Raw genomic sequence first — 24,109 nt, forward strand, 5'->3', positions numbered from 1 at the left:
AAGGCTGATTTGCCTTTTAACGAGATGAAAAACCCAAGTTTCTGGGAGGAAAAAGCCCTGCTAGGTCTATATTAGTTAAACATAATATGCATTTTACTTTTACGGACTTTACATGAATATTTTATTGGCATAAATTTTTTTCTCAGGTATCAAGGGTATCTTCTGTACGCCTTTGAAATTAAAAACTAGAACAGAAACTGGTAGATCAATGAAAACATGCAAACTGCATGCACACGATGTAGCATGGTTCTAGTAAAAATAGCTTTAATAAGAGATTTAAAAAAATTACATTAATTCTGGAACTTTTAAAGAACTCTTTCCCATTAGAGGGATAATTTAAGTCCACCACTTCTATTTAGATTTGGTTGATGTAGCAAGGTTTCACAACTTTCCTTGTATAAATGCTCTAAGAGATTATCACTTTTATGGAGAACCTTAATTTTCTTCTGAAGGATTTGACATCAGGTGGCGATAGCTTCTTCCCAAGTTCCAATTGTTTTGTCTCTTGGAGTAGTTAGTCTAAATGGTCATCATGATAACATCCACCTTTGGCCACATCTACCTGTTTGGCCAAAAAGATGATAATTCACTCTGACAAGGAATTTGATGCGCTCCAGAGCAGGCTAAAGGCAGAAGTTTATCTTTAGCTGAGCCTGGGAAAGTAGGTATGTTGCTGATAGGGTGGACTGACACTTGTAGACCAACAGATCTAAGTAGTTTGGCTATACCTTTCAAGACACCTTTAACATTAGGAATGGTAACATGACGGACCACTTCTGTATCACTATCTTGATGAGAGGCAGATGACAGAGAAACTGTGATGATTGATTATTTTGTTGACATAAGAATCAGGAAAGCTATTAGCAAGGAAGGTGGACTTAATGTGATTTATTTTTTGAGAGATCAGCATTTCAGTAAAGTAGAGAGAGTTTTTCTCAATGTATCAGAGTCTTAATAGTGCTACATTTTTTGACAATTACGATGGTGTGAAAGGGCATGAGTGTAAATTCCTTTTAAAAACTAAGAAATGAAGGTTACCATCCTTGATGAAGTAACAGGAGACCTAAAAAGGCAATCAGATTGTTCTCTTATAATTGTAGAGTGAACTAGATATGATGGTACTGTGTGTACCCCTTGATCTTATTGATGAACTCTTGTAGATCTATATGGGAACCATGCCAAACAGCAAAAACATCATTTATATATCTGTACTTATAAGGATGGTGTAGGAAAGATGCTATTACATATCCATTGCTCAAATCATTCAGTGAAATAGTTAGCCAGTGTAGGAGAAAGAGGACTACTCATTGATATAACCCTAATTTGTTGATAAACAAATTTTGAATTTGTTAGTAGTGTCATGCTGTCTGAATATTTACGTAAGTAAATTCTGTATTATGTTTAACTAATTATCATGTCTTATTTTCCAGTAGTTCATCAAATAATTTCTAACATAACAAACAACATAGAAAAACCTTGGAAGAAACACTGAAAACAATATGCATATCTCTGTCAAAGAACAAATTCATTGGTCTGAATGGACTTACATCAGAGTTCCAGATATTCTGGGATCAAGTAATCCCTGAATTTGTAGACAAATGAGATGACTTCTTAAAATGCCGAAGGAGCTTACTCTGTTGGGCTTGCACAATCTGTCACAACTTAAGCAGCATGTATCATTCTCAACAAGGAAGACCATACAGACTGTCAAAACTGTTGTCCAATCTCACTAATTAACACAAACTACAAAATTATTTCCAGAGTAATTGCAGACAAACTGAAGTCATGCTGTTTGATGTTATTGACCATTACCAAATTTACTCAGTACCAGGAAGATCAACACAACACATGGAATCAGAGAGCTTACAATCAAAATAAAAACTTATCATCCTTGGCCAGGAAAAACCTTTGACAAAATAGAGCGTGAATAGTTCCTTTTCAAAGACCTAAGAGCATTTGGATCTGGACCTCTAATTATTCAAACAGTCCAACTGCTATACAGGAAAACACTTTTTATTTAAAAAGAAACAACTGGCTCATCTGCATGTTACCATACTCTTTCAGGATTAATTAAGCAAGGATGCCTTCTCTCTGGACATCTGTACACACTAGTTAATGAACTTTACAATAAATATGCAGCATCATGCACTCCAAACATATCTGCACAATAGAATCACATCTGAAGATGTGATTTTTTAATATGAAGGAAATGAAAGCAATCCATGTGCACAAACCTCTGGTTAAAATTGAACTCTGGAAAAACCACTTGACTTATAAGTAGCCATGAAAAACCAGAACCAACTCTCCAGTCAAATGTGACTGGTCAGTTAAAGTAAAAAAAAACAAAAAAACAAAAAAAAAACATTTGGGTGTTACCTTGGTAACACCCAAATCTGTAATACACTCAACTGGACACATCTGCTTCAACATGTGAGCATTTTCTTCATTCAGGAGAAAGGGTGCTAATCATCAACAACATGGCTGTGAGTGTGCTTTGGTGTACCTTTACAGTGCTATCACCTCTAAAGACTTCCTTCATCAGATGCAAAAGGCAGTTACACGTTTCCTCTGGAACAAAACCAACCAGTCAACCAATTCAGAACTTTGTAAGCCACTCAACAAGTGAGGCCTTCTGCCATAAAAATAAATTAAACATTTTAGAGGCATCTTTTTCAGATTACTTGTGCTCTTAAACACATTTTAATTTGCTGGAGCTTTCATTGTGTCTAAAGTCCTCTGAATGGTAATGTGTCATCACCACCTCCCAACCTATTTTCAGTATATCAGGATGCTGCTATACAACACCAGAAAGGAAAGATTCAGAACTGGAACATAGCTGTAAACACAGTTGACTGGTATGTTCCAGTTCTGAATCTTTCAAACATGTTTTTCATGTTTCATGTTTTCAAACAGAAACATGAAAAGACATATATTTTGTATGTTATATGTATTTTATACCATATTCTTACAATAAAGTAAACTAGAGAAAAGAAAATGTTATTAAGAAAATCATAAGGAAGAGAACATACATTTACAATACTGTACTATATTTATTGATAACGTAAGTTTACTTCGTCATCAATATGACTCGTCTGTCTGTCAGTACCTACATCAGTATTGTCTTATGTGATACAAAACACTACATGTTATCTGTATTACTAACACTAGACATCAAAAATGAAAAGATAATGTGAAAAAGAAATTCATATTTATTTACAAGTATAATGATTCATGCATTGATAACAAAGATGAGCAATATAATTGCTTTATGGTAGTCTAGCCTATACACTAATGAATGAATCATAAAATTTTTATTTTTATGTTAATTATTAAATAATTTACTTTAACTAATTAATAACAGTTAATTTTATGCAGTTATGATTTAATACTGCATCTTTACATTTGTTTACATTTCTCTCGACTGTGAATGGCACCTTGTATGGTCTGTAAGTGTGTGTGTAAGTTTTGATGAATTTTAACTTTTCATAATAGATTTGTGTATATTTTATGGTAGTAAATGATAATGTAGACTAGCATCTACATACATTTTATGCATTCATGACATACTTAATTTTTTCGATATTTTAAATGAAAGATGCAAAGAAATTATATTGGTTTAATCTTTTATCTAGGTGTGAGCAAACAAGGTTTGTATGTGAAGTAACGTCACGACTGGGCAATTCGTATATAGAGGCTAATGACTTCATATCACTTGCCTTAGTATCTCATAATGCAAAGCACATATCCTTAGATATGTATAATGCTATGCATTATGGGAAGGGTCACTACCTAGATTGGTCTAATCAGTGTGAACCAGATCCAGAAGTGATACCAAGGTTGAAGTAATGCTATACAAGTAACCAAAAGGTGTCACATGTTATCACTAAAATACTCTGGATATTTCTAAGCTATGTTGTTTGTCTGCAAGTTTTTTCAAATTGTTGCAAATCTCCAAAAAATTTTTCAACATATTTATTGAAAATAAATAGCGTATAAGTGGACTCATGCAGTTCAACCCCTTGTTGTTCAAGGGTCAACTGTATATATATATATATATATATATATATATATATATATATATATATATATATAATTTATTCATATTATTTACTGACTGAATTCCGAGAATTAGAAAAACAAATTAATTTAATTTAACACACGTTTCATCGGAATTTCAACTTCTTCAGGCTTGAGAACATTAAAAGCAAACATAAAAAACACCATAAAGAAACATTGTACCACTACAATAGCAGACTATGAGCTGGAATTAAGTTTGAACTGAAGCTACAGTCCGGGCTAAAGTTCCAATGTTAGGTATATGCGAGTGTGTGACTTCACGAGTGCGCCAGTATCTGATAGCAGAGCTATGTGAATCTAGTAGACTATAACTAAGATTACTGTTTAAGTGAGAAGAGTAGGATAATTTCTTTGGATTCAACTATGCGGGGTTCTACTTCATCATGGCATATATGAATGTTTGATGTTGTATTCCAGTCTATTTCGTGTTGGCGACCTTCATTATTTGTGTTCACTGAGAACAGGACATGGCTTAAGAGGGCGCTTGCTTTGGTTCTACTATAAGTGATGACTTTCTGATGTTCTTCGAGATGCAGGAGGATGGACTTCTCAGTTTGGCCATAATATGGTTTCCTACAGTCACATATGATTTTATATACACCTGGATGATAATTTTTTCATAAAGAGGAAAGCTAAATTGCATTTGGTATCGCCAATTCTTTCTGATAAAAGTTATAATTTTGCTTTTTTGTAAATTCTGTGTGTCCTTTCTGTTGTTATGACTTCCCTGACATAACAACATTTGCATTTGGCGATACCAAATGCAATTTAGCTTTTTATCTTTGCGAAAAAATCATCTTTAGAAAACCAATTAGCATTCTTAGACTGTGTGTCATGGAACTACATTCAAGAGATAAGCACATGTCGGGCCCCAAGATTTCAGAACATTAATAAATGTAAGCTAATTAGGAAATTTAATTTGCTCAAATCAACACAAGGATGATCTGCCCCTAACAGTTATCATGAAGGCCTCAAAAAATTAGTGATAAACAAATCGTTGTATATTCTTAGTCCTGAAGAAGAATATATTCTCTCAAAAGGTCTCAATTTTGTCCTTTCGCCTAAAACAATCCCTAGAGAATTGTAAAGTGATCAACAACGCAAAACCCCCAGTTGACAACATTTCTCCTGGCGAAAGACTAGCCATTAAAAAACTTACAAAGAACAAAGATGTTATCCTCCAAACTGACAAGGGTAATTCAACTGTTGTCCTAAATAAAACAGATTACTGTAACAAAATCTTAGCATTATTAGAGTCAGATACATACTTGGAGCTAGAGAGAGAGAGACCCAACGAGAGAGATACATAATAAAACCAACAACCTTCTAAAAAGACCATGGAACTTCCAAGAAGCATATGCCTTTCTCTTCGTTCTCGAAATCCACTCATCCCTTTAATCCATTATTTCATTAGTGTAGCTCAGTGGATGTGGCGTTTGCATACCACGACGCTTAACCGCACGAAGGAAGACTTGGTTTCGAGTCTAGTCGGCAACTAGAGGAAATTTTTGTGGCCAGCCAGGCTGGCCAAATGGTTAGCGTATGCGCTCTCCAGCCAAAGGGCTGCGGGCTCGAATCCCGCCGTGGGCATGGATGTTTGTGATTGTCTTTGGAAATAGTAGTGGTGATGGTGGTGATCGGCGGTAGATGGCGTTGGTGTAGTTGCAGTCAGTTGGTGGATTGAGTGGTCGAGAGAGAGATGTAGAGTAGGTGTCCTCCCTCGATGAGTCTTTGGACTTGGAATTTGGTGTCGAGGCTAGCTGGTGAACGGACGTGCTATCGGAGAGCTCCTGAGAGATTTGTGTTTTTTGTTGATTTATTGATGTTTTGGATTCAATTTAATGGACTTAAGTGTGTAATTTTGGTATATTATTGGAGCTTTATTAGCGTGGTTAGTGTTACTAAAGTGTTTTATAACATAATCTATGTCGGGAAGTCGTCGCTAGATGAATTCGTAATGTGTAGTGTTCGTGCAAGCTCCAGATAAGATAAGTATCATTTTCAGTTATCGATACAAATGACTTAATATTGTGTAGTTTTGTTTTGTTTGCCTTGCGTATTTTAGTGCGTCTGTTTTTGGTGTGTTATAACGTATAATTTGACAAAACACGTTGCAAATAAGTATGGCACCTGTGCGAAGGAAAATGGCGGCCAGTAATGATGGTTCGCCATCGTTATCAAAGAACGGTAGCATAAAAGAAATGAGTCAGTGTACTAGCTGTGAAATGTACGCTTTGCGGAGTGCGGTCGGAGTGTGGTTAGATGATAATAAAGGATTGAATGTGTGTAGAAAATGTAGGGAGAATGAGGAATTGAAGTGTATTTCGGATCGTGAGTGTGATATTTTTGTCAACCTTCAGAATGAAGGAAATAGGGATATGACAAGAAACGGCAAGGTTGTACATGAAAATTGTGAGAGTGTGAATGATAGTATAAATGGTTTCTCAGAGAACAAAAAAGATGAGATAGATGCATTGAGTGAGATCGCGTTGTTGAATAGTGCGATAGAAAGAGCAAAACAGCAGCTAGAGTGCATGAACAAAAGTAGACTGAATGAACCAACCAATAATAAAAGGTATGACAGGAAAAATAGACGTATGAATGTGAACATGAACAAAATGAAGGATAGAGTGCTGTATGGAGACTCGTTAGTACGAGGTGTGTTAGTAGAGGATTTGACAAAATCGTACCAACCTGGTGCGACCATAAAGGACGTAACTGAGTCTATTAGAGAGCAAAAGGAAAGGGTGAAAGAAATGATTGTTGTGGCAGGTACGAATGATTTGAAAGGAGATAAAATGGAAATGATAGAAGACCTGAATGAATTGTTTGAGGTAGCAAAAGAAAAGAGTGAGAGAGTTAGAATGATTAGTCTTTTGCCACGGTATGACAGTGAAATGTTTAAAAGGAGGGCTATAATTGCGAATGACTTTATGCGTGGGTTATGTATGACGAGTGGTGTGGAATTTGTGGATGTGTGGAGTGAGTTTGATGGGCGAAAGGATCTATATAAGATGGATGACTTGCATTTGAATGGTTACGGTGTAAGAAGACTTGAGAAAGTGTTGCTGAATGTAGTGGATGTGCAAATTCAGGGAAACTAGATTTGTTAAGGGGGGGGGGAGTAGAGATACAGTCCTTATGGAGGCAGTTGAATGTAAGAATGAATATAATATGCCAGAACAAATAAGGACAACAAATCTGAGTGGGATAGTTAATATAAGGCATCAAGGTAGGGTTGGGGCTAATGGGGGTCTTAAATTCATGTACACTAATACTAGGAGTATTAGGAACAAGAAGGAAGAGTTTTTGGCCATGGTTGGCACTTCCAGACCACAGGTTATAGGTATTAGTGAAACATGGCTGACTGTAGATGATATAACTAGTGGGATTGAATGTGATGGGTATAGTGTGTTCAGGAATGACAGAGAGAATAAAATGGGGGGAGGAGTATTGTTGATGATAGCTGACGAGCTCCAGCCAAGGAGAATAGAAGTTGAATTGCAGGATAGAGAAAAGAGCACATTTGAGGCCATTTGGTGTGAGATTGTGGCTAGCAGAACTAAATATACAATTGGGTGCTGCTATAGACCAGGTGATGGAAAAGATGGTGGTGACAGTATGCACAAGCAAATAGAAGAAATGGGTGGAAGGAGGGTGATTATTATGGGAGATTTCAACTATGGTCACATTGATTGGAGTGAGGAGAGGACACACGGGAGGAAGGAACTGGATTTTATGCGGTTATTAAGGGATAACTATCTGCGACAGCATGTAATGGAAAATACTAGGGGTCAGAGAGTGCTTGACCTAGTAATTACATCTGAGGATTTGGCTGTAACAAATATGACCACATTGCCACCAATCGGTGAGAGTGATCATAGGGTCTTGACTTGGGAGGTGGCTAAAGGTGTAGAATTTTCAATTAAGACAGGGTACATGTGGAATTATCGGGCTGGAAAGTATGACAAGCTTAGGAGTTTGATTGGTTCAGTGCCATGGCATGTACAACTGCAAGGCCTAGAAGTTGATAGTGCATGGGAAGTAGTTAAGAAGTGCTTGCATGAAGCAATGGCTGACTGTATACCTAGAGTCCGAATAATAAATCAAGTAGGGGTTAAATTAATGAATAACACCATTAAGCTTGAGTTGCAAAAAAAGAAACAACTATGGAGGGAATTTAAGGAGAAGGGTGACCGGCAGGCACATGAACGGTATAAAGCGCAGGCCAGAAGGGTGACGAGTGTGGTAAGAAAAGCAAAAAAAGGATTACGAAAGAACATTGGCCATGCAGGCTAAAGAGAATCCTAAACAGTTTTTTAGATATGTAGCAAGTAAAAGGAAAAATGTACATGGCAGATTGATTTTAAAGAATGCCGATGGTAGGGAGGTAACTGAATCAGTTGAGATAGTTGAGTTACTGAGTGAGCACTTTGCAAAAGTATATCATCCAGGTGGTGACATTGCAGAAACGAATAAACCAGTAGATTATACAGGAATTGTGGTTAATGAAGTGGAGGTGAGTAGTCTATTGCATAATCTCAATGTCAATACATCTGTGGGATTGGATGGTATACCAGCTCGTGTTGTATGAGAAGCAGCTAAAGAATTGTCAGTACCCTTGACCATTTTGTTTAATTTGAGTCTTGGGTCTGGGTTAGTCCCGAGCGGGTGGAAAGAGGGGAAAATAGTTCCACTGCATAAAGGTGGTTCCAAGACTGCTGTTGTAAATTACCGACCGATTAGCATATCAGGAATCATTGTCAAGGTCTTAGAGAAATTAGTCAAGAAAAGAATACAGGATTGGATAGATGAAAATGGGATATTGTATGGGGGACAACATGGTTTTGTGAAGGGTAGATCATGCCTCAGTAACTTGCTCACGTTTTATAACACAGTGACGGCTGAACTGGATACGGGTAATGGGTTTACAGTGATACTACTGGACCTTGCCAAGGCCTTTGATAGGATACCACATGGAACCCTAATCAGTAAACTGGAGCAGATGGGTATAGATATAGGGTTGGTGAGATGGATAAGAGGGTGGTTGAAGGAGAGATATCAAAGAGTGATTTATTCAGGAGTGGAGTCTAAAAGACGTCTTGTGACTAGTGGAGTGCCACAGGGCTCTGTTCTTGGACCACTGCTTTTCAATTTGTTCACCAATGATATTGGAAAGGATCTGAGAGGAAGTGTTCACTTGTTTGCTGATGATGCAAAGTTGGGTAGAGCAATTGTGAGTGCACAGGATGTCAAAATTTTACAGGATGATTTGGATAGTTTGGAGGACTGGGCTAGTAAAAATGGATGTCAATTTAATGTGGCAAAGTGTAAGGTTATGCACTTTGGGGTGAAAAGAATAGCAGCAGTATATCGCATTGGTGGAACCATACTCCAGGAGATTGATGAGGCCAGGGATTTGGGAGTGTTGGTGGATAGGGAGTTGAAGTTTAGGGGGGCACATTGCAAAAGTAACTAAAACAGCTCACAAAATCACTTGGCTTCTGAAAAATACTTTAACATGCAGAGACGAACAAGTTGTTGTTCCTCTGTATCGAGCCTTGATAAGACCCCATCTGGACTTCTGTGCCCAGCTATGGGCACCAGGGTTTCTTCGTGATGGGGAGGAAGTGGAGAGGGTCCAGAGACGAGTGACCAAGATGATAATAGGTCTGTGGAATGAACCTTATGAGAATAAGTTGAAGATTTGTGGGTTGCAGAAATTGGACGATAGGCGAAGGAGGGGTGATATGATTGAGACATTCAAATTACTGAACGGTTTTTATAAGATTGATCCAGAAGATATATTTGAAAACATGACTGGTGGTGGGAGGACTAGGGGCCATGCATGGAAGCTGGGCAAGAGCGTGGTTGACAAGGGTGTTAGAGCTAGGTTCTTCACTTGGAGAGTGGTAAATGAGTGGAATAAGCTTCCAGAGTCTGTTGTGGGTGCTACGACCGTGAATGAGTTCAAGGCAAGGTATGATAGATATTGTGTGAATGTTGAATAGTTGTTCTTGACATGATGTTAGGGCCTCCCTCGATGAGTCTGTCGACTCCTTGGAGTTTCCCGGAACAACAACAATAATAATAATAATCCCCAGATTATATGGCCTTCCAAAGGTACATAAAGAAAATTGTCCACTAAAGCCTGTTGTTGATAGTATTGACTCACCTATATATAAGGTATCAAAATATCTAGCATCCTCCTTAAAAGGTTTAGCAGGAAAATCTCCTTCTTACATTATAAACTCAACTGACTTCGTCTCAAAAATTAAAAATATAAAGTTCAAGAATTCAGATATTATGGCAAGCTTTGATGTAGTGGCACTCTTCACAAATGTTCCAACTCAAGAGATTCTCAATATTTTAAGTTACAAGATCTCAAAAAAGATGTTTGCTCTGCTGTCACATTGTACTCATTCAGACTACTTGAAGTTTGAAGAAAAAATTTATAAACAAAATAAGGGATTAGTAAATGGCAGACCCCCGTCTCCAATACTAGCCAACATTTTTTTGAGGATTTCGAAGAAAAGATATAGTATGAAGGTTAGCAATAAAAAGACAAAGACAATGAAAATAGGCAGAATCATTGAAAATGTCAACTGTGTTGTGAATGGAGAACCTGTGGAACAAGTAAAACATTTCAGCTACTTAGGCACAATTTTTACTGCAGATGGTAAATTAAATATAGAAATAGACAACAGAATCAGCAAAGCTGGTATGGTGGGAAGTAATTGAATAAATTCATATGGAATAAGAGAGAAATTAGTCGGAACACTAAATTAGCTGTATACAAGACAGTGTTCAAACCAGTTTTAACTTATGGATCTCAGAGCTGGGTCAGAATTAAAACACATGACCAAAGACTAGAGACCGCAGATATGAGAGTCCTGAGAAAGATTATAGGCATGAACAGATGGCATCAATGGCAGTATCATATTAAAAATGAGGATATTAGGAAAGAACTTGACATTGTCAGCATCCAGGAATGCATTAGCAGAGCTAATCTCAGGTGGTATGGTCACTTAAACAGAATGGGCGAAGAAAGATTAGCAAAACAAGTGTTCTCTGCCAGGTTGGCAGCAAAACGACCCAGAGGAAGACCAAGATATAGGTGGATTGATATGGTACAAAGTGCCTTAGACGATAGAAATATAAGATCTGATAATGTTGGAGTCTTGACAAGTAACAGACTGATTTGGAGGAAAATTGTAGATAGGACGTTAGTAATGATGTAAATTTTTCATGTAGTACTATCATATCCTGTATACCCCTTGAGGGTACATGGCAGGAATTTGATGATGATGATGAGATCTCAGAAAAGATGTTTGCTCTGCTGTCACATTGTATTAATTCAGACTACTTTAAGTTTGAAGAAAAAATTTATAAACAAAATAAGGGATTAGCAAATGGCAGACCCCCGTCTCCAATACAAGCCAACATTTTTTTTGAGGATTTCGAAGAAAAGGCTATCTCAACTGCTACACTTAAACCTAAAATCTGGCTCCTTTACGTGGATGATATATTCCTTATTTGGGAATACGGTATAGATAATCTTCACATTTTTTTAAATCACTTAAACAACTTCCACCCAGACATCAAGTTTTACCATCGAAATTGAAGAAAGTGGATCTCTTCTGTTTTTAGACAGACATCAAACTTACTAAGATGTCTGCCTCCTTAAAAATCTCGATCCTCAGAAAATCAATACACACAGATAGATATCTGCATGTTTCCTCACATCACTATCCAGCACAGAAGTTAGGTATCATCTCCTCTCTGGCTCATCATGCCAGGTCTGTATTGTCAGATGAGGACTGAAAAATGAACTACAACATCTCAAAAGAACCTTCACAAATGATGGCTGCTCTTCGAAAACTATCAATAAACAACTATACCGCCATCCTCAAAACAACACAGAGACACAGGATAACCCCAAGGGTTATATCTCTTTACTGTACATAAGCTTGCTTTCCTGGAAACTAAGAAGAATTTTGAAAAAAATTTAATCTAAAAACTTGCTTTTCCACTCTTCCTAAACTCAGATCAATTCTAAGCCAACAAAAACAGACTCACAACCATCTTCAGTTTCCAGGTGTGTATAAAATCATGTGACTGTGGGAAATCATATTATGGCCAAACTGAGAAGTCCATCCTCCTGCTTCTCGAAAAACATAAGAGACACAGCTTATAGTAGAACCAGAGCAAGCGCCTTCTCAAGCCATGTCCTGTTCTCAGTGAACACAAATAATGAAGGCCGCCAACACTAAATAGACTGGAATACAACATCAAACATTCATATATGCCACGATGAAGTAGAACGCCACATAGTTGAATCCAAAGAAATTATCCTAGACTCTCCTTGCCTGAACAGTAACCTTAATTATAGTCTACCAGACTCGCATAGCTCTGCTATCAGATACTGGTGCACTAGTGAAATCGCACACTCGCATATGCCTAACAATGGAACTTTAGCCCGGACTGTAGCTTCAATTCAAACTTAATTCCAGTTCATAGTTATTGTAGTGGTACAATGTTTCTTTACGGTATTTTTTATGTTTACTTTTAATGTTCTCATTCCTCAAGAAGTCGGCATTCTGACGAAATGTTGTGCGTTAAATTTAATTAATTTGTTTTTCTAATTCTCGGAATTCAGTCAGTAAATAATATGAACATATCTATGTACCGAGTAAATATAGCTGATAATCCTATATATATATATATATATATACAGGGTGGGCCTAAGATGAAAGATTCAAAACTTACAGTTTTTAGTTTTTGAAAAAGTCCTTGATAGATGACTGCTTCACCTTTTTAGCCCTCTTCCATGATGCAGTGTCCCTCCCTTACGCAAGCAGATGATATCAGCTGGTGTCGCTTCCTCCTGCTCACTAATGTACTGCAGCACTGCCTCAATCGTCTTGAACCCTTCCAAATGTGGGATGATATTTTTCCTGTCATCTAAGGATGCCTCCTCCTCTTCTTCTTCCCCCTGTGTCACCATTTCCACAAGATCGTTGTCAGTTATTTCATCAACTTCATCGTTTGACATCCATTCTGTAATATCCTCTGCATTGACATTGTCACAGCTCGGTACATTTTTGAGCAACGAAACAACTTTATCGTTTTCATCTTCCACTTCGGTTTCACACACGGGTTCAAGGTTGAAATGTCCACCTTCATGGTGTAAAAGAATTTTCCAAGACTTTACAAGTGATATGTTTCGAATCTCTTTACTAACAATTTACTAACATAACCAGGAACAGTGACAAACGTATTCCGCACTTGTGGACATGCGATACACAACTGATGAAGCGGGGAAATCCGCACTTTGCATGTCTCAACTTGTGTTATTCACATGGCACGTGGAGGATTGTAGCAGACGCCCGCTTGCAATGCCTTGGCAAAGTAAATTACAGTACATATTCCTCATTTTATCACGGAGAATTACTGTATTATTATAATTCTCCGTGATAAAATCTGGGCTCCGGATAGTACGGAGGCCGGATAGTCGAGAGTCTTCTATACTAGGAAAGTGGGCAGCAATACGAGCCTCTGCCTCCACAAGAGGGAGAACAATAATTGTCAACCAAATAGCCACCAATGTCCCTTGCCATACACTAAAGATTCTCATGCCACCAGTGAAATTCATCAAACAAATAAAGTCAACCATCTATCGATTCATATGGAACAAAACAAACTGGCTTTTCTACTCCAAGCTATGTATTTCTTTCAAAGATGGAGGACAAAACTTGACCTCCAATGACAACAGGATAACAACGTTCTGCGCTCGATTTCTCCTTAATGCCCTACAACAGGAAATAGCACACAAATGCACCACTGAATATATTTTCACCTTTGCCACTAGATCTCTCTCTCTCTCTCTCCACAACCTTAAGAATGACAACAGCGCACGTGCCAGTGCATCTAACAAACTTCTACAAAAATGCCCTTCAAAGATGGAAGAAGCTAAACCCCCAGCACACAGTGAAGACAGCATCCCTTCCTGATATCCTCAAGGAACCCATCTTCCACAACACGATGGTAAGAAACCCGACCACTCAGAAAGAGATTTTCTTTCCTCCATGGAGCTGGCGAGGCCCGGGGATCTTGGGTGACATTCTTTTGCCGAGCCTCACCTGGCACTTTCCAAAATCGCTCGAAAACCTGGAATATGGGAATCAGGCTGAGCAGATACACATGCTTTTCAAGCCGCTATGCCTGATAGCATAACGGAAGAAGAGCTTAACCCTCCAAACTCAGAAGATCCGATGCCTATCTTTCTAATTAAAAATAATAATTCATTGGAGAAACTTACACCCAGCAACATCAACAAAATCTACAGCATTCTAATACAACAGTCGAACCAAAGCACTTTTATTGGAAAATCCTGCATCATCCCATCAAACATCATTTCAATGGGACCTACCGTATCACACGAGCCATCAAACCCGACGCAGATATTCAGTGGATAATGTGGGACAATGTATTACCCATTCCAACTATATTACGAAAATTTAACTCGGATGTTTCAGATAACTGCCTGTTCTGCTATCGATCAGGAATTAAAATGTCAGATTTTAATGTTCTTATACAGTATCATGTCAAAATAACTATTAATGGCTGTAAATTAAAAAAAAAAAAAAAAAATGTAATTCAACTTATAACTGATATTTTGATGTAACATACCTCAACAAGATTATGAGCATGTAACCTCTCTGCCTGACTGCAGAGAATCAAAAACTGGTTAATCCTGTACATAAGATTGCTATGTTTACAATAAAAAAAAATATATATATCTATATATTTGTTTATTTATTTTTGAGTTGTCAGAAAAATTTCCTTCGTGGTTTTTTAGGATTTTTATGGTTTGCCAATTTAACTAGAAAAGGTTTGCACAATATATAGACGATATATATATATATATCGTCTATATATATATAGTCCATATATAGTATGCCAGCTGGAAAAGGATTGTTTATTTTTGTTTTTAGCATGCCAGTTGGAAAAGTTTCACCATCAGTGCCCTAGAAGTTGCAACATTTTTCTTCTTGCATTAGAATGAAAAGATTACATATACTTACACTTTTTTCCTTCTTCATCAGATGTATATCTCTGAAGTAATAGCTATTATTTTTAGGAGAACCATTTAATAGCTGATTCTGCTCTTTACATACACACATATGCATATAAACATTAAAAATTATTTACTGCCTTATGAAAAGGCAAAGTTAAAAGTGGAATTTTTATTAATTACTGTAATTTTAATAAGTGCTATTTGAAACTTTTCTACTACCATGGCATCTATTAATCTTTCACACTAAATGAAAACATTTAGGCATTGGTAAATGCAGATTAATTCTTTTACATGAGTTGCTATTATTGGCAACAGAAGTCTGTTATATCTGCTAAACATTCCATTCTCTTCTTCTTGTGCCTTATCCCATCAATTTTGCATTTTTTTTTTGATTATTTGGCCTTTTTACATGATGCAATCTTATTCATGCAATCCCAACTGACTTGTCGCAGAGCCTGATGTTAGGAGAAGAGCGGTATTTTTGTCTGTAGAAGTGTGTGTTCACAGGGCTCGTTTGCTTGCCTGTTCTGAGGGAGGATGAAAAACCTGACTTTCTGGGAGAAATAAACCTCCGCCTCCATATGAGACCAGCTAACTCACCTTTAGTCGAAAGAGACCAGATAAAGGTTCCTCATGTGATGGACAGGAATCGAACCCGGTCTTTCCAACCAAAGGGCTTTGTCTATACCGATTGAGCTATGGAGGCTCAATCAGTATAGACAAATTATTATTATTTATTTATTTTTATTTTTTCCCAACATGACTGCAGTTTTGTGCCTTTGATAATGAGCTGAATTGGTATATCATGCTTTGCAGATTAAACAATGTGGTGAGACTGTATGGTTAAATGTTAATGGTATCAGAAGAGATTTAATGGATCGATGCTGATTTGTCTCTTGTCTTGTCAGATGTCATCTCCTTCCAGGAGGTTGACTACCATGTGCTTCCACCATGTATGGTTTTGTGCTTCTCTTTTACATTCTTCATAGGACAAAAAAAGATCCAATCCTTAATATTTCCCATCTAATCTGTTCTTTGTCTTTCTCTTCTTTTTCCTTGTATCATTCCTTCTAGAAGTATTTTTTGTAGGGATTCATGCCTTAGTATGTGACCAAGGTAGGTTGTTTTCCTTTTCTTAATGGTTTTCAACAGAGTCCTATCATCTCTAATATTTCTAAATTAGTTTTTTTGGCAGTCCATGGGACTATAAGAATTCTTCTGAGGATCCACATCTCAAAGGCTTTTAGTTTATTTTCACAATGATATTTTGATATTGTCCAGGTTTCTGCTCATATAGCGGTGTTGACCAGTAGCATTTGGACAGCCTAATTCTTGTTTTTGTGTGAATTTCCCTTGAGGTCAGAATGGTTTTCATGCTAATGAAGATTGATCTAGCAATTTCTATTCTTCTTAATATTGCCTTATCACACTTTCCATTCTCTGTAATTAGTTGACCCAAATATATATAACTCTCTACTTGATCTAAGGTAATTCCTCTGATCTTAATATTTATATTGGATATTTTTCCTTTTTGTTACCAGCATGGTTTTGGTTTTTTGAAGTTGAAATTGAGTCCATATTTTTCACTTAGTTTCAGCGTCTCTTCCAGTAGGTTTTGCAGATCTTTTTTATTTTCAGCTAGCAGTACTGTATCATCTGCATATCTTAAGTTTTTTTATATTTCTGCCTCCCATGCTGACTCCTTTAAGTTCTTCTAATTGCTGGAAGATATTTTCAGTAATAGAGGGTAAACAATATAGGAGAAAGAACACAGCCTTGCCTGACACCCCTTCTTTACTGGAAATTCCTCCAGTGTTTCTCCTGATATTTTTATTGAGGCAGTTTGCTTCCAATATAGATTTATCAGTAATATGATATCTTTACCATCTACTCCTAATTTTCTGATGCATTTGATTAGTTGTTCATGTTGTTAATTGTCAAAGACCTTCGTGTAGTCAATAAAACATAAGTGGCTTCTTTCTGCTTCTCCAGATATCTTTCTATAATAGTTCTAATGTTGAAGAGTCCTTCTCTAGTTCCTTTATTTTCCTGACAACCAGATTGCGTTTCATTAATTTCCAATTTGATTTTATGTTTATTTCTTTCTAGGATGATATATAACATAACTTTTGCTATCTGACTGATCAGAATGATTGTTCTGTATTATTCACATTTGATTGTCTTTGATTTTTTAGGTATTGGTAAGAATGTCAAGTGCTTAAAATCTTTTGGCAGGTGTCCAGTTTTGTATATTTTGTTACATATGTCAGTCAGTGATCTTATAGCCTTATCATTTAAAGCCTTTAGATATTCTGCCATAATTCCATCCATTCCTGGAGCTTTTGAAAAGTTCAAAACCAGAAAATTTCAAAAGTTCAATTTCCTTGCATTTGTTGTCGAGCCATAGTTCTTTTGCAATCCTACATTCTTTCCTGATCTCTTTGTTTAAGTTCTTATATTCAGGATGATTTTTGTGTTTCTTTCTATCCTCCATCATTTTCAGTATCTTGTCATTCATCCAGGGATTACTCATCTTCTAAATTGGGAATTGTTTGTTTTACTGACTTTTTTTTTATGCCCTCTTTAAATTTTTGCCATCTATCCTCAATCTCATCTTTAGGGTAAGGATACTTGGTGGAATCAGGAATGTTAACAGCAGTGAATTGTGCTAATTCCTTTAAAAATTTATCTTGTATTTCTTGATTTTTAAGGGAGCCAAGATCATATTTTTCAATGTGTATAGGTTTCATTGTTTTCTTTAATTTTATTGTTGCTTTAATGACCACAGAGTTGTGGTCTGATCCAATATCAGCCCCCAGGTATGTTTTGGCTTGTAAGATGTTATTCTGGAATATATTTTTAATCATTATTGTTTTCTTCACAGAACTGTACTAATCTTTCTCCTCTTGGATTTCTGTGTCCCAGGCCCTAGTTTCCCTTGAAGAAAGAGATCTTTTTTTGAGCCTACTTTAGCATTTAGATCTCCCATAACAATAGTTATGTCACCTGATTTAGTGTTGTTAAGTGCATTTTGAATGTCTTCATAGAAACATTCTACATTTTCATCTGAGTAATCAGAAGTAGGTGCATATATTTGGATAATAAAAATATTAAAAGGTTGAGCTGCAATTTTTAATGCAATTACTCTGTCACTTATGGGCCAAAATCCAAGTAAGGATTGGGCAATTTTATTTTTTGGTACAAATGCTACTCCATTCCTGTGACTGTCTCCATATGAGTGAATTGAATGACTCTTTCTGTTTATTTTTCTGCTATTAGTCCATTTGACTTCACTGATACCAGAAATGTCAATTTTCTTGCTTCAAGTTCTTCTAGGTTATCTAACTTCCCAGCTTCATATAAGGTCCTTACATTCCAAGTTGCAAGCCTTAAGAGGATTCTTGGTTTTCTGATGTGAAGGATCAGGAGATACCCTCCCTGGAGGGTTTAAGGTATCTTCTTCATGTACTATTTTCATAGTATCTGCCTTACATTCCCCAGTTTCTTTCTCTTCTTCCCTGTAATGTTTCCAAGAGAAAAAAGTTGCAGAGGATCCAACCTTGTCTTTATTGCTTAAATCCGTCATGGTTCTCTGTTTCATGGTTAACTATGGAAAGTTACATGGTGAGGTTCCTGTGTCTTCCATGGTGACTGGCCACCTCTCTGTTTTGTCTTGGAGTGTGCTTGGACTATGTCACATAGTTTGCTGTCATGCCTTCGTTACTATTGTCAAATTAAATTTTGGTCATCTGTTAACTCTGCCATTCCAGTCTTCAAGTGCAACAAGGAGGAGACACTCCTTCACTACAGCATAAAATGCTGATACTCTCGCTTAGTTTTGCATGCCAGTCAATGCTAATTTAGCCCTCCAAAAAGATTTGAAGAGGCTGGCTATTTGGATAAATGAGCTAGGTTGTTGCCAACTTTAGTGTTACCACATGTACGAGAATAGTCTAAAAAGTTCTCGGCCTCAACCATAGATGGCAACACTATCGGCATGATTTTTTTTTCTAAGTTGTGACATCTGTCATAAGCATCCATGTGTAATTGCAAGTGATTCTATCAAGTAGTTTGTTTTATACAGCTTTCTGAAATAAAAGTGTTGTCTGTATACCTTGAAATGGATAAAATTGAGTATCGTGCACAGTTATAAAATTCTTTGTAAAAGAAGGTTTAATGCCAAAATGAGCTTAATGAGCACTCTTCTCCTTCATTTTCGACAATTAAGAAATGGGCTGCTGAGTTTAAATACCCATACCAGCCTTGAAGATGATCCACATGAAGGACCTCCAAAAAGTGTTAACAACACCAGAAATCATTGATCAAGTGCACAATATGGTATTGGATGACCGACGAGTCAAAGTGCGCGAAATTGCTGAGACCATAGGCATTTCAAAAGAACGTGTAGGATATATTTTGCATGATGAATTTCATATGAAAAAGCTTTGCGCAAGATGGGTGCTGTGCTTGCTCACAGCAGATCAAAAACACACACTCTCATGAAAATCTCTGAACAGTGCTTGGAGCATTTTAACAAGAATAAAACTGATTTTGTGCATTGATTTATTACTATGGATGAGACTTGGATTCACCATTACACACCAGAATTCAAACAGCAGTCAAAACAGTGGACAGAAACCAGTTGTTCAGCACCAAAGAAGACAAAGTTGGTTCCATCAGGAGTAAAGGTCATGGCATTGGTGTTTTGCGATGCTAAAGGCATTTTGTATATTAATTATCTTGAAAAGGGTAAAACAATAACTAGGGAATATTATTCCGATCTTATAACCAGGCTAGACACAAAAATTCATGAGAAAAAATCTGGTTTGCAGAAGAAAAAAATCATCTTTCATCAGGACGATGCACCTGTCTGCAATGGGGAAAATGAAGGGATCTGCACTATGAATTGTTGGAACATCCACCCTATTCCCCAATTTGACTCCTTCTGACTTCTATCTCTTCCGGAAACTAAAACTCTTCCTTGCTGGTCAGCGTTTTTCTTCGAATCAAGGGGTGATTGTATCTGTAGAGGGGTATTTTGCAGATCTTACTGAGAACCACTACAGGGATGGGATAATTGTGCTGGAGCATTGCTGGAATAAATGTATTAGTTTTTAGAGAGATTATGTTGAAAAATAAAAATAATTTTGAAATTATAAATTCGTTTTTTCATTGTTAGGCCGAGAATTTTTCAGGTCACCCGCGTATTTATAATTTTATACTAATTGTTTATGTAATTTGTGGGAATATATTAAAGGAGTTTTGTTTAATAATCCCACTCACATGAAGGGTTGTAAGCATAGAGCACATTAGTATCATGGATGGCTAAGGCATTAGATAATCTGGAAATCCTATGCTAAAGGTAGGCACAGAACTTTTTTTCAAGTCACTTCAAGCTTCCAACTAGCAGGGTTGGGATCTCAGACTAGGTGAGACCCCAACCTTGTGTTATGGTGGCAGAGATAAAGCACTGGGTATGGTGGTGGGAAAGGAGCTGAAATTTAGGGGACATGTTGTGAGAAACAGGAAATAATGAGGAGGACATTGGTGTATAGAATCAGAAAGGTTCATTATACAAAATTTTAACAAGATCACAACTGGATTACTCTGCAGATTTTGTTGCCTGATTTTCTAGGAGTGTGGACGTTGGAAATTCAGAGAGGAATGATTAAGTAACATGTGATATCTAGAATTGTTGGATAACAGGGAAGATTGATGGAAAATGCTCTGAAAAGCATAGTAGAGTAGGTAGGAGAGAGTGGTATTTAGAAATATGTAAGTTTGTGACAAGTATATTCTTTCATACTAATAGTTTTAAGGTTGTTTGAACAGTAGAAGAGGAGAAAGGGAATGGTATTGCAGAGTGTAGAAATATTAAATTAATTAAATCATAGTATTTCCACACTCTCTACAATAGACGGAAATCGAACCTGGGACACTCCTTCTCCAGGCATATGGTTAGCCTAGTGGCTTTTCGCTTCACAACCATATGCCTGGGGAAGGAGTGTCTCAGGTTCGATTCCCGTCGAAGAGGTGAGGAACTTGAGGATCTTCCTCAGGCATAGCCTGCAAGCCGACAAACTAGCCCCGTGAACATATGCTTCTATAGTCAAAAATATATTCCCCCCCAGCGGCAGGCTAGGCGAAAGGTCGGTTGGGAGTAGTATTAACAAGAAGTCGCATCTAAGTAACACGTGGACCCTGCATAGGAAGTGGGAATAACGTGTAGTGAAAGAAGAAGAAAATGATAGTATTATGGGAAAAAAAATCCTTAGACTATCCACTGTACAAATGTACTATAGGTTTGCAATTAACCTTTCATGGGTGGGAAACCACATAAAAACAAGACAACAAAAAACAAAAACCCGGCAATGAGTAGGGAAGACTATGATAATTTGCAGCTTCCTGAAGGTCTGCTGCTGATATTCAGTATAGTCTTTCAAGTGAGCTAACTATTGTTTTTGTACTCTGCTACATTAAAAGAGCATTCCCTCCTGTCCTTGCATTTTAGGATATCGTGGTAAGTTATGTTAGCTGCATCGCATCATGGTGTCTGTCATACTATTTATTTAATGGTTATAGTGATATTTTTTTAATTCTTATTAATTATAATGGTCATGATATTCTAACATAACTTCTGAAATTTGTTACATAAAAGAATAGTATTAATGTAAAATGTTTGTAATTGCAGACAGGGATCATATAATGCTCAGCTAAAGTCAGGTGGATCCTTGTATAGCATGAATTCAGAAGAGTCTCCTGTAAAATCTGTTAGCAGCCCCCTAGAATTTCCAAGTTTGAGCTTGTCTGTTGACACATCGAGCTCACTTCCTAATAAATGCTTAAAGAATGAGCTACAGGTATGTGCGCATGTGTGCATGATGTAAAAATTTATCATCAAATTCTTTATATGTAACCTCAAGAAGTGTACAGGATATTATGATAGTCCATATAATTAAATTAAAGATACCAAGAAATTATAAGCAAACAGAGCTTGCGCCTGAAGTAATTTCAGGGCTGGAGCAACTCGCATATAGAAGCTAATGACTTCACATCACTTGCCTTAGTAGCACATATCCTTGCAGACATGTATAATGCTATGCATTATGGGAAGGGTTGCTACCCAGACCGGTTTTGACCTTTATTGAGGTCGAATCAGTGGGAGCCAGACCCAGAGGTGATGCTAAGGTTGAAGTAGTGCAGAAGTCATATTTCCATTTACAAGTAGTCAAAAGGTAGTAAACCTTATTACTAAAATACTCTGGATTAGAGATAGTTGTTGGAAGTTTTTCCACTTGGTTATACTATAAATTAAAGGTACCAAGAAATACTAAGATAAGTGATGTGAAGTCATTAGCTTCTAAAACTGATCTCGGTAGCGACCCTTTCAATAATGTGTAGCATTATACATGTTGTCTGCAAGGATATGGGCTTTGCATTATGGAATACTAAGGCAAGTGATGTGAAGTCATTAGCTTCAATATACGAGTTGCCCCAGTCCTGAAAATACTTTTGGAGCAAACTTTGTTTGCTTACACTTGGATAAAGGATTAAACCAAGTATATAATTTCTTTGTATTTTTAATTTATAGTATAACCATATAATTAAGTTTACATTATTATTAACTTCCTATAAACAGTTTTCCCTGAAATCAATTCATTACTTGTTAGTACTTCAACATTGTCAGATTGTATATTTTGGTCTTTTAAGGCATTTCTAATTGGTCAATCCACCCAGATCATAGGCTTTCTCTTGATTTTTTTCCCCTGCCATACTGGTATCAAACATGTTTTGCTAACCTTTTATCTTCCATTCCAATCTCACTATTCCATTTAAGTCATGATACCAGCTTAAATTAATTCTGCTCAAACATTCCTGAATGCTAACTAGGTCAAGTTCCTTTCGAATATTTTCATTTTTAATATCATTCTGCTGCTGATGCCATCTGTTCACTCCACTAATATTCTTAGCATTCTAATATCTGATATCCTGCTTTAATCAACTTCTATTTCTAGCTGAACTCTCAGCTCCATAAGTTAAAATTGGTTTAAATATTTTCTTGTATATGATCAGTTTAATTTTGACAAAGTTCTCCATTAATTTTTATAAATGTATCTATCTAACTCCACACTATATCAGCTTTGCTTATTCTGTTGTCTATTTCCATATTTTATTTGCCATCTTCACTAATAATTGTACCTAAATAGCTGAAATATTTTATTGCCTCATTTAGAATTAAGTTGATAATTACTGTGTTCCTGCCTATTTTCATAGTTTTCTCTGCAGACTTTCATGTCAAATTTGTTGCAGCAGTGTTATTCAATTTAGTTAGGGAATCATGAAGACTTGTACTGGATTTATTTAAGAGCATAATATCATCTGCATGCTGTGAAGATTGGTGTCTAATTTTGATAACAGTAATGTGGTATATAGATGAAGAATAAGAATGGAGAAAGTACAGGGTGTACTTTCTCCATTAAATGGGAAAGTACGGGATAGGTACATTTTAGTAGGCCCAAAATGTACCTACCAAGTTTAAATTCAATTTTCTCTGCAATTAGCTGGTATAATTAGGAAAAAAACCTTTACCGACACATTATAGCCATAATGGTAAGTACATTTTGGGCCATCCTGTATGTGATCTTGTCTTACACCCGATTTTACATCAAACTATCTTTCTGTATTTCTTTCATTTCTAACTGATGACTTTAATATAGCCTGTGTATTGCTCTGTATAAATATCCTGTTTACTCCAGATAATTACAGTGTTTGAACAGCTTTTCTCTTTGCACCTTGTCATAAGCTCTTTTCCAGATCTACAAAACTGAAATATAGATCATTGTTTTATACCCATGATTTTTAAACTGTTTTAAAATGAAAATCTGATTTCTGGTGCCTCCTATTTGGCCTAAATCTAGATGTTCTTCCCCAAGTTTTTCTTTCACAATTTTT

The 24,109-nt window shown here is 36.6% G+C and overlaps 1 protein-coding gene across 1 annotated transcript in view; it reads left to right on the plus strand.

The window, feature by feature from the left end:
* Positions 1-24,109, plus strand: part of LOC150106702 (C-Jun-amino-terminal kinase-interacting protein 4-like) — a 713,212-nt gene that overhangs the window by 163,358 nt on the left and 525,745 nt on the right. Inside the window, 1 exon segment of the mRNA XM_090393457.1 lies at positions 21,849-22,017. Coding sequence (XP_090249583.1) covers positions 21,849-22,017 — 169 coding nt within the window.

The sequence above is a fragment of the Typopeltis vanoorti genome, chromosome 5, assembly GCF_054136105.1.
Source record: "Typopeltis vanoorti isolate ZY-2024b chromosome 5, IOZ_Tvanoo_1.0, whole genome shotgun sequence".
Lineage (NCBI taxonomy): Eukaryota > Metazoa > Arthropoda > Arachnida > Uropygi > Thelyphonidae > Typopeltis > Typopeltis vanoorti.